The sequence below is a fragment of the Trichosurus vulpecula genome, chromosome 4 (genome assembly GCF_011100635.1).
Source record: "Trichosurus vulpecula isolate mTriVul1 chromosome 4, mTriVul1.pri, whole genome shotgun sequence".
Taxonomy (NCBI): Eukaryota; Metazoa; Chordata; class Mammalia; order Diprotodontia; family Phalangeridae; genus Trichosurus; species Trichosurus vulpecula.
Genome location: NC_050576.1, coordinates 441,411,069 through 441,421,724, shown reverse-complemented (window position 1 = coordinate 441,421,724; position 10,656 = coordinate 441,411,069). Strand labels below are relative to the sequence as shown.

General features: G+C 60.2%; 1 protein-coding gene across 2 annotated transcripts; it reads right to left on the bottom strand.

The window, feature by feature from the left end:
• Positions 1–1,191: 1,191 nt before the first annotated feature.
• CTNS (cystinosin, lysosomal cystine transporter) lies at positions 1,192–10,628 on the bottom strand. 2 transcript variants are annotated; one of them, XM_036758049.1, is made up of 11 exons: positions 10,533–10,628; positions 9,799–9,875; positions 8,293–8,371; positions 7,362–7,446; positions 7,130–7,233; positions 6,826–6,957; positions 6,137–6,236; positions 5,933–6,052; positions 5,245–5,415; positions 4,803–4,920; positions 1,192–2,987 (listed from the first exon to the last, which is right to left on the bottom strand). In XM_036758049.1, the coding sequence occupies exons 2-11, from the start codon at positions 9,866–9,868 to the stop codon at positions 2,857–2,859; spliced, it is 1,110 nt and encodes a 369-aa protein (XP_036613944.1). In that variant the 5' UTR covers positions 9,869–9,875; positions 10,533–10,628; the 3' UTR covers positions 1,192–2,856. The 2 variants fall into 2 exon arrangements, with proteins under 2 accessions (XP_036613944.1, XP_036613945.1); XM_036758050.1 differs by having other exon boundaries at positions 2,530–2,987; positions 9,799–9,871; positions 10,533–10,611.
• Positions 10,629–10,656: the final 28 nt, after the last annotated feature.

Genomic DNA, 10,656 nt, shown 5'->3' with positions numbered 1-10,656 from the left:
GACCCTCAGCCTCTGGGGAGGCCATCACTGGCTCGGGTATCTGGCCACTCCGTTTCCAACGAGCCTCTGAGTCACTCTCCAGACCCCTGAGGGAGGCCCTTGTCAGGCCACAGGGGGCTTCCCCTGGCAGTGGAGGTGGGGGCTGCCTTAGGTCCAGAGGTCACCTGCCTGCTCTGTTGAGAAAGACTGCTGTGGTGGGAGTGGGTCTTCTTGAGCTCAGAAGTAGGGGGTGGGGGTGGGGGGTTGGTCCTGAAGGCTCTGCCAGCCAGGGGCTCAGGGTGCCCCAGGTGAACAGCCCAGGTCTCGAGAAGGGCTGGAACAAGTCTGTGTTCACAGGTGAATGGTTGGGACATGACCATGGTGACCCACGATCAAGCCAGGAAGAGACTCACCAAGAGGAACGAGGAGGTGGTGCGGCTGCTGGTGACTAGGCAGGGCCTGCAGAAGGCAGTGCAGCAATCCATGCTGGCGTAGGCCTCCGCCGGGTGGGGCGAGGACGGTGCTCCCCTGATTCCGCTGGAGAGACGTGGGCAGTGGACAGAGCCCCAGAGCCGCATGGGGGTGGCTCGGTGCCCAGTGAAGCCTGGATTCGGGGGTGTCCCGCCATCAACGCAGTGGGGCCTGGGGCCAGCTTTATCCCAGGGGCCCATCCCTCTTCACCTTGGGCGGCCGTCCATGGGCAGCCTGGCTCACCCCTGCCTGCCAGGGCTCCCCTCCAGGATTGTGATCAGGGCATGGCCTGGGACCCTGGGGCTGCCCTTGGCACTGGGCTTTGGCCTGTTCCAGTGCCCCTCCCTAAGCTGGGCTCTCTGGATGCAGCGGGACTCTTCCCAAGGCCTTCCTTCCAGTCTAGGCACCCAACCGGTGGAGAGGGTGATGGCACCTGCCAGCCCACCTCCTCCAGCCTTTGATCACTCTCAGAGACTGAAGTCTCTGAGTCTCCAGGCAGCACCCCTGTCCTTGCTCGCCCCCTCACCCCTGCCTGTGAAGCTACCCCGGGGGGGCTGCTTCCAAGTCCACCCCCTCCCTGGGATGATGGGTCCGTTTTGTACTTTTCCTTAAAATTTTCTATGTAGCAATTTCTATCACATTTCACAAATGTTAACCTGGTAGGAATACACCTTTTAACAAGCCCGCAGGCCGTACTTTTGTTACTATCTCCTGTGTCAGTAGCTTCTTGTACTCAATAAATGAAGCTGGAATTCCTGTATTTTTCCTTACTCACAGGTGAAACATCTTTTATCTGCCATCAGGGTTTGGGGGGGTGGGGGCATTCACCCTGACTGCCCTGGCAGCTGGGCTTTTCACAAAGCATAGCTTTTCTGGTTCAGTTGGACGGGTCTTGGAGAGAAATGGTCAGAACCTCCCTCCCAAGGCCTGGGTTCCTGCCCCTCCTGCCCCGTGTGCAGGTGAAATCAGAATCTTCCAATTGGAAATCGTCAAAAACCTTCATTCCAGGGCAGGTGCCATGGATCACTTGAGAGAGCCCGCTTCTGATGGAGAAACTTGGTTAATAATTTGTTTTCTTTTTAATGAAGCGGCCAAAGGGCAGGTCTCTGCGGGGGCTCCTTGGCCTGGACCCTGGGGACTTTCTTCACCTGTTAAAAGGGGTGGGGGAGGGAAAAGGATCCAGCCACTGGTAAGGGGTTAATCGGAATGTTAAGATGGGAGCTCATCGGCCAATGGTACGGAAAATTAGCTGTTAGTTTTAATTTAAAACTATAGATTGCTTACACTGATCTTTTAAAAATATAATACGTAGAAAGTAGAAAAAAATCACATCCACCACCATCATTACAGAGCTTCCTGGAGCAGAAGCACAAAGCGGGAAGCAGGAGGGGGGGGGGGGGGCGGAGGCCGGAGACAGCCAAGAGGCCTTGGAGGCCTGGGGCTTAACTACAGGAATCCTGATGGTAGCTGTTGGCAGCTGAGGGCTGGGGGCCACCCAGGATGCCCGCCCATCCCAGCAGGAAGGACGGAGGGGGTATGTGTGCATGTGCATAAAAACCTGCTTTTGGGGTGTTCCCCAAAGGCAGGGCCAGGACTTCTCGTGGGGAGGCAGCTCAGTAAAGCTTGGTAAGAGACCCCTCTCCCAAACAACACTGCAGGATCATGCCTCCGGCCAGGCCCCATGTATTGAGCAGCTCTGGAAGCTGGATCAGGCTCAGGAGGAGCTTCCTGGCCCCTGCCCCAGGCCCCCCAGGCAGGGGCCTGCAGGTGCCTGGGCCAGGGGACCTTAGGAAACAGCTCCAGAATGGAGGCCAGGGAGGGGCGGGGGAGTTTCTGGCAGAAGCCCCCAGGTGGGATGCTTGGACAGAGCAGCAACAGACAGACAGACAGCAGGCGCCAGGAGGGCTGTGCTCCCTGCTCCCTCCTCTGACACGATGCTACTATGGATGCGCCTCAGAACCTGTGAAGGGTGGCGGGAGCCTTTAAAACACAAAACAAAAAGAAAGACCTTTCTGAGCATGGCGGATAGTGGAGGAGCCCTCGAAGAAAGAAGCCTCTGTTCCGGGGACATGAGGGCGGCCGCTGGGAGGAGTCAGGCCGACTCAAGGAGCCAGGAGGCCCGAGCCAGATGCCAATCTCATCATCCCGGGCACCCACATCTCTGGAGCCAGGAGCAGCAGGTTTTAATGTCGGCAGACAATCGGCTTATGATCCAAGAAGGGGCCACGGCCCCTGGCCGGCCAGCCAGCCAGCAAGTGCGGCGGGACGTCCAGCAGGCAGAGGCAGGCCTGCCATCCGTCAAGGCCGTGGATTTGGACGCCGACGCTCCCGCCATCTGGACGCCAGAGCCAACACATGGCCGGCGTGGCTTCTCGGCCTACAGGATTGGTGGGGCTGTCCGAGGAGCTAGGCAAGCTGCTCATACCCTGACTCTCTATATAAGCAGTAGTGCTGCATGATGAAAACTACGTCGAAGAGGATGGAAAACATGCCGAGGCCAAACTTGGTGGGGTCTCCGAAGATCAGGGTCCACTCATCTGTGAACAGGCAAGAAAGGACACGTGAGGCTCGCAGGGGCCTTCCTGACCCCGAGCCAGAGGCTGGAAGAGAGCTGCCCAGCACCAGGCTGGGATGTGGCTGGGGCTGGCACATGGCCCAGCCCAGGATGCAGTCCAACCCATGGCTGGGTCCTCAAAGCATCCCTCCTAGCCATGTGTCAAATAGTTCACCTCATGGGGGTGCATCAGGCCCAGGGTTCTGGGCTGAGGCCAGGTGTGAAGGGGGAGCAGAATAAGGGGAGAGGAGATGAGCTGGACCTAGAAAGAGAAGGGGGCAGAGTTCTGTGCCAGGTCCAGCTGGCATGGCCAAGGCGGGGTCCAATGCAGGGCCTTCAATGCCAGGGTAACCCTGCCCCAGCCCCCCCAGGCAAGAGGAGGCCAGACCCAGACACTGGGTCCTGACAGGAAATGGAGAGAGGAAGTCACAAGAAGGAGCTGGGAGCGGCCCCTCCCTGACAACACCGTGCCTAAGGCTCTGGCCCTCCTCCTCTGTTCCCAAGTCCCCAGCTAGCCTGGGGGACTCTCCCCGAGGGGCTTGGCTCTCCTTTGACCACATGGTCTGATAAGGACCAAACCAAGCTAGTGAGCACAGCTGTCTGAGGGAGCGGCGCTGCCGCCACTGCTGGGGAGAGCACGGCTGCAGGCGGGCATGGGGGAGGGGGTGCTCCAGCTCCATTCTTCTGCCCCACCAGTGCCTCCTTTACCCTACGGCTCTCTGGGGTAGCAGAGACCAGGACTGAGCGCCCATGTCTGGTGTGCCATCTCTGGTGCCAACAGGGAGTGCCCCCGTGAAGCAGAGGAGGGGTCACAGCCTGGAACAGGCACCCAAAGGATGGACCTCATCACACGTAAATGGGAAAGGGGACGGCACTTCAGATTCCAGGATTTTGCCACTTTTTCTTCTGTGCATTTTGTCTAAGATGTTTGCACAGCTTCTCTGAGTCTGATGCCAAGGGGCCCTGCCACTGTGCCCAGAATGCTGGGCCCAGAAGCAGGAAGACCTGAGTTCAAATCCAGACACTTCCTAGCTGGGTGAACCTGGGCAAATCACTGAAGTGCTCTCTGCCTCAGTCTCCTCCCTCATCTGTAAAACTGGGATAAAATAACTGTACCACCTCCCAGGGGGGTTGTGAGGAGCCAAGAGCTCAGCCCAGGGCCTGGTACTAAGTAGGTGCCTAACAGATGTTAGTGAGCCAGAAAGCCCTGAGGCCCAGCCAATGGTGAATTTAGATTCCGGCCTCTGCCTGGGGCCGCTCCCCAGGCTCATCCACACAGGCTGACCTGGGACTTGGCTTGAGGCCCTAGGGCGAGTCAGGCCTGCCTCTGAGCCCTGCTCCTGCCTCCTCAGAGGGTATTTGGGGCATGTGTGTCTAGAGCCTGGCCCCCAGGAGGGGACTCTGTCAGGCTAGCAGACACGTGCCTCCACCCTCTTCTCTCTGCCCCTCCCTGCTCACTGACCCCTCTGGAAATGCCCAGTCACTGTCGCCCTCAGTGACAGCCCAAAAGCAGCAGGCCTCTCAGACCACGCCAAGCGTCCAGCCCGTGCCATCTGAGGATTTCTCCTGCTCTGCTTTGCAATGTGCCTAATGTGGGGCTGTGCGGTGCCTGACACACACAGGGCTCACATATCGCTTGCCTTCTCAAGGTGGGGAGGGAGAAATTTGAGACTCAGAATGTTTTGAAAACATTAAGAATAATTAAAAGATAAAAAGCCACTTAAGCTGGTGGTGTGCCCCTGTCTGAGGCATGGCTGGGCGCCTCATCCTGGGCCACTAGGCCGGCCTGGCCACTCACCGTTGTTGTACGACTGGATGAACATCTGGAGGAGGCTGAAGAAGCCTCCTGTGAAATCCAGGAGGACATTGCCGATGCTCCAGCCCTCCGTGCTCTTCCGGCGAAAGTTCAGGCACGCCTGAGATGCGGATGGACAGAGAGGGTGAGAAGGCGGTGCCCACAGGGATGAGGGAGGGCCCTCCTTCCAAGGGCCATTCCTCTCCTGGGCTTTGCCCCTTGGCACATGTCCAAAGTCCCGACCAATGTGCGCACACACACTTTCTAACTTCCTGTGACCTCTGCTGGGGTGGTCTTGAAGACCCCCATCCTGTCCATTCCTTTCTCTCCAGGCCTCACCCCTGCCCTCCAAGGCTCCTCCTGCTCCCCCACCAACAGGCCTCCCATCCACCCATTCGCCTGCCCGTCTGTCCATCCTCCCCAGCAGTGGAGAACAGGTCTCTACCTGTGGAAAGTACTTGATCAGTGTGACGGCGAGCTTAATGTAGGAGAAGCAGAAGAGGAATTGCAGCCAGCTGATGGCCCCCCCAAGGGCCACAAACATCATGATGAGGGCAAAGAGCCAGGCCAGCACCAAGAAGCCCACGGAGGCCCGCGACACTCTCTGGCTGCCTCTCTGAAGGGACAGATGGGGGCGCAGCTGAGCGGGGATGCCAGCGAGGCCCCCCACACGGGAGCTCGGTGCCCCCGTGGATCAGGCTCCGCCAGACCTAAGGATGGATGGAGGGACGGACAGGGCAGCCTGCCTGGGCCTCGCAGAGAAGTGGCAGAGAAGCCTCTGAGGGAGGGCTCTGAAGCCTTGACCTGGCACCCCAGGGGAGGCCAACACAACCCCCCACCCATGCCAATGGTGCAGCTCCATCTTTGGCAATCCCCAGAGGCCAGGCAGCCCCTTGGACAGCATCTTCTCCTGCCAAAGAGCCATCATTGTTCAGGCTGGGGCGGGAGTCCCCCACCAACCCACCCACCAACCAGCCAGACATAGCACCCGCCAATCCCCCAGGGAGCTCCTGAGGGTACATGGCCCTACCAACCCTCCCCACCTCTCCTGTCCTGGGGCTGAGTTCTGTTTCTAAGGTAGGACAGGGTCTGGGGGGAGGGGAGCAGGCCATGCTAGGGAGACCCTCACCCACCTCGTACAGACAACACTGCCCGATGACCACCAGGGTCAGGACCACGGCATGAAGGCTGAAGAAGACGTCGTTGCTATCCACAGGGTTCACGCCGGTAGGGTGTTCATGTAGAAACTGCTCCTGGGGGCCAAAGCAGAGGGACCGTGAGCCGAGGGGCAGCACTGACTGGTGGCTAACCCCAGAGAGGAGGACCCTGGACCTCACCTTGATATAGGGCACCCAGAAGAGGCAGACGTTGAACATGGCGTATGCTATGAAGCCGGTGAGGTTCAGAGCAATGAAGTCGAAGCTCAGGCCTACCACGCTGCAAGACAACCCAGAGCCTCGCACCCAAAGCCCAGGGGCCTCTCCCACCCAAGCCACCAGACAGCGTGCTCCCCAGGAGAGCCCCCTCTGTGGAAGAGCCAAATGTGGACAGCCTGACCCCTGCATCAGAACAAATGGCGGATGTTTTCCTGGCCAGGACAGACCCAGACTGCAAGGAGCCACACCCTGGCCTCCCAGCCCAGCTCCTGTCATGGGCTATGTGAGCCATGGGGCCAGCAATCACTGGTGAGAGGCAGCCCTTGCCCACTGCCCTCACACAGGGGCAGGCAAGAAGGCTGGCCACCTTCTCTAGGGCTCCCCCAAGGAGCAGGGACCTTCTCTAGGCCCCCCACCAGGTGCAGTGACCTTCTCTAGGCTCCCCCCAACCAAGGCTTGGGAGCTTCTCTAGGCATCCCCCCATCCCTCCTTCCAGTACAGCAGCAGATGTGCATGTGTGCATGTCTGCATCGGGGGGCGGCGCTCCCTTCTTTGCTTGGTGACTGTATAAAGCCATCTCTAAAAGATGGCATAGGCAGAGTCCTGGCTGACCCCAGAGATGACCTCTCAGCCCCACCCCCAGCCTTTACCTTTTGCGTTTCCAATTTTCAAACACCTGTGGGTAGAACGAGACAGACCAGGCCACAAAGTATATCCACCCGATGACCTGGCTGAGCCCGTCTAGAATGCGGCTGCGGAACACCAGGAAGTGGACGAGGGTCCTGTAGAGGGAGGAATTGGCTCATAGGGTGACGGTGGTGAGGGCGCACGGAGGGGGAGGGGGAGGAGAGTGGGGAAGGGGCGAGGGGGCCAGGGCAGAGAGGGAGCAAGGGTGGAGAGGGGGAGGGGGGCAAGGGTGGCCCCTTGCCTGCCCCATCTCCCTGCCCTACTCACCTGGTCTGGTTGGAGTGGTCAATCCGAAGGAGCAAAGTCACTTGGCCCACATCTAGCCCGGTCACAGTGAAATAGGAAACCTTCTGCCCAGCTGGCACCTCGACCTGTGGGAGGCGGCAGAGACTCCTGCCCATGAGGCTGTGGCCTGTGACCAGGGAGCCCCTGTGACCTGGCTTTGAGAGAGGGGCTCTCAGGGGGAATCCTTCTCCCCCAAAGCGGAGGAGACACTTACTTCAGGAGGAAACTTGAGGATGGTTTTGTTTTCGGAAACATAGAGGATGTCCAGCGTTACCACCGAGGCTTTGTCTGGTGGAGCCCTGGGAAGAAGGAGAGCAAGGTCACCTCCAGAACCCCAGCGGGAGGACCAGCTGGGGGGACCTCAGCACTGAGAGAGACCCACTGGACAGTCGTCTACACTGCAGGCAGAGGGTTTCTGACCTGGTGTATCCTAGCGAAGGGAGGGAAAGGAAGGGGAGGATGGGAAGGAGGGAAGGTTAGGGTGTCTCAGGTCAGGCCGGAGGAGAAAGGAGACCCCCCCACTCCCACCCCAGGGCCAGGCTCAGAGGCTTGGGACAAGAAGTGGGGCTTGGCTGGTGCTTAAGGGACCTGCAGCAGAGCCTGCTGGGACTGCTAGGATGATGGCCACGGTGGAGGGGGGTGTCCCCAGCCGGCCTGCCCTGCCCCAGCCAGCCCACCCCCTCCAAATTCAGAGACCTCTGTTTTAGCCCTGAGACAGCTTCAGACCTGTCCCTAATGGGGAGACAGGGCACAAACATGTGATGGGGTGGTGGATGGGGCAGGACAGGGCAGAGGAAGAGCCTCTGGTCCAGGGGGACTGTGCAGGGGGTGGGACAGGAGGAGGACCTGCTCTCTCCCTGCCCCCACCCAACCCTTGGACAACACCTAATGTTGGCGGGCTCCCTTACATATACTCACAGCGCCCCCATACACACCCATCCTCGAACTCACTCATATTCTACACAGACACACACACAGACTCACAATACCACCCGCCCACACACATTGACAAACACAGACCCAACAACAGACAAGACTCACATACGCATATACGCCCTCACAGTCCACACACAGGTGCACACACACACGCACACACTCCACTGGCCCTCGAGGAGGAGGGCCCGAGCGTGGGCTGACACACTCACCCCAGAAGGATGGTGACATTTCTGGAGTCACCATTCTCAAGTTTCACAATCCGAGGGGCAGTGAGGTTCATAACGGCACCTGATGGGAGCAGATAAGCAGGATTACAACTCCAAGCCAGCCCAGCCGCTGCCCCCCTCCCCAACCCTCAGGGTACATGGTGGGTGGGGAGCAGGGGAGGAAGGGAAAGTCTGTCCAGTGGCTCAATCACAGAGAGCTCCAGCTGCCAGCTTCCTTCTAGAACACCTGGCCCCAAAGGGTCACACTCGGGGCAGCCGGGGCCCAGGGAGGGGACCCTCTGCTCTGGGCTGGCCAGGGTCCACTGCCTGGCCTGTAATCATTCTGACCACATGACCAGTCCATTGGGGGCCACTTTCTGGCCTTCATTAGCACAGAACCTCACATGCCATCCCACGGGAAAAATAATGCTGGAGAAGACGGCTCCCCATGAGACTGGCTGCACCACGCCCCCCCAGCTTCAAGGTCAGGCCGTGGTATCAAGGGAGCTGGGAAGAGCCTGGCTATGCCATCATTGAGGACCAGGGGACCTTAAAGTTTGGGATGCTCTGGAGCCTACACGAGGGGCTTGTGGCAAGAGGGAGGGGCCGCTGCCTATAAGGCTGGCCACATGTAAAACCTCACCCCGGACTGTTTTCCTCTCAAAAAAATTTCTCTCTGCTTGGTCCCAAGACTCACCCCCTACCTGCCACTGAGACCTGCCCTCCTCCCAAGTGACCCATGTTCCAGCATCACTGCCTCTGCCCATAACACCTTGGGGAACACCTCACTTGGGGAGCTCAGTCCAAACCAAGCCCTCTTTTGCAGACGCCCCCTGCCCCGAACGCTCACTGTGAGTTGCTCCCCTAGCCCACCTCGACAGGCAGGCCCTGCATCCTCTGGAGGCTGCTCTTGGTAAGTGTCCCCAGAAGAAATCCCGTGTTAAAGAGACGGGGCCTGCTCTGCCCTGGCCAGGCCCCACTGTCCAGCCAACTGTCCGTCAGGGGGGCGGCCCCTCCTCTCTCTGCCCGAGGTCTTCCCGTGTGGCCTGAGTGACCATGCCCTTCACAGACAGAAGCCTCTGCCTGGATAACCTTCATCGCCTTTACGGACTCCCTCCTCCTTCCACCTGGACCTGGTAGGACAGGGTCCTGAGGGTTCTGGTGTGTCCTGGCCCACCCCGGACTGCCTTGGGGGCCAAGGGGCCGGGCAGTATAATTCCTGACCCAACACCCCCCTTCCAGTTACATCCTCAAAATGCACAAATGTGGGAGTGAAGCAACTTTCTTTCTCACCAAGAAGGGGGGAGGGGGAACACTCAATGCTGCCTGGTGGGAAAACAGCCTCAGATGACCCGTACTGTGCGCAGAGTCAGCGAGGGGTCTGCCAGAGGCTGCACCTGGGGTCCCATGGACTCAGGGCTGGGGCCACAGGCTGAGGCCTCGGTCCCTCCTGCCAAGCCCGGCTCATCCTCGAGGCCCACTGACTGAAACGAACCCCCAGTCACTCACCACACACGCCGGTGAGCTTGGACACCAAGAGGAGCCACCACCAGGACCACGACCACGACCACCTGAGCATGTTCTGGCTTAGAGGAGACGAGTTGAGGAGTCAGGGGGACCCGACAAAGGAAGCAAACTCAGAGACCTTCTCTGTGGTCCCCCCCACAGCCCCCTCCCTTATAAGGTGGGGGGTCCAGGGCTGTCCCCCCCCCAGAACCCCCTCCCTTGTAAGGTGGGGGGTCCAGGGTTATCATCCCTTCAGCCCCCTCCTTTATAAGATGGGGGGTCCAGGGCTGTTCCCCCCCAGAGCCCCTTCCCTTGTGAGGGGGGGGTCTCTAAGGATGCCCCCCCCCCAGCCTCCTCTACAGTTGGCTCCCAGGTCCTAAGGGTCACCAGCGGAAAGAGGTGGGGTGGGGGGTTCTGGGGTCCGAGGGGCAACCCCGCTCGGCCGCCTGCAGGTTCCGGGTCCCCCCGACACTCTGGGCCCGATGAGGAGCAAACATCTGGAGGCTGGAGATGGAGGCCGGGGCCAGGGCCCGCCTACCCCCTCCCGCACCCTGCACAGGCTCCGGTCCCCCGCCGCCGCCAGGCTGGACGCCGGCCCGACGCCAGGCACTCTATCCCCTCGCCCCGTCTCTCTCCCTCCCGCCTCGGGAGCCCAGCCACGCTGGAGCTCCGGCCGCCCGGAGAGGCATCGCGGGGCACGCCGGGAGTGGCCAGAGCCACCAGTTGCAGCCACTCACTCGGCAGAGGAGCGAAGGAGAAGAACCACCAGCTCGTGACCAGCTCAGGAGGGTCCGGCTCAGCCGCCCCGCGGCTACTTGGGGCCGCCCGGGTGTGACGTCACGGCCCCGCCCCGCCGCCGGC

Excerpts from the sequence above, each read along its gene's own strand:
- CTNS (XM_036758049.1), bottom strand. The coding sequence starts at position 9,868 with ATGCTCAGGTGGTCGTGGTCGTGGTCCTGGTGGTGGCTCCTCTTGGTG. Across the intron at positions 6,237-6,825 it reads GAAAATTGGAAACGCAAAAG|CGTGGTAGGCCTGAGCTTCG; the intron begins GTAAAGGCTGGG and ends GTTGTCTTGCAG. Across the intron at positions 6,053-6,136 it reads TCTGGGTGCCCTATATCAAG|GAGCAGTTTCTACATGAACA; the intron begins GTGAGGTCCAGG and ends TTTGGCCCCCAG.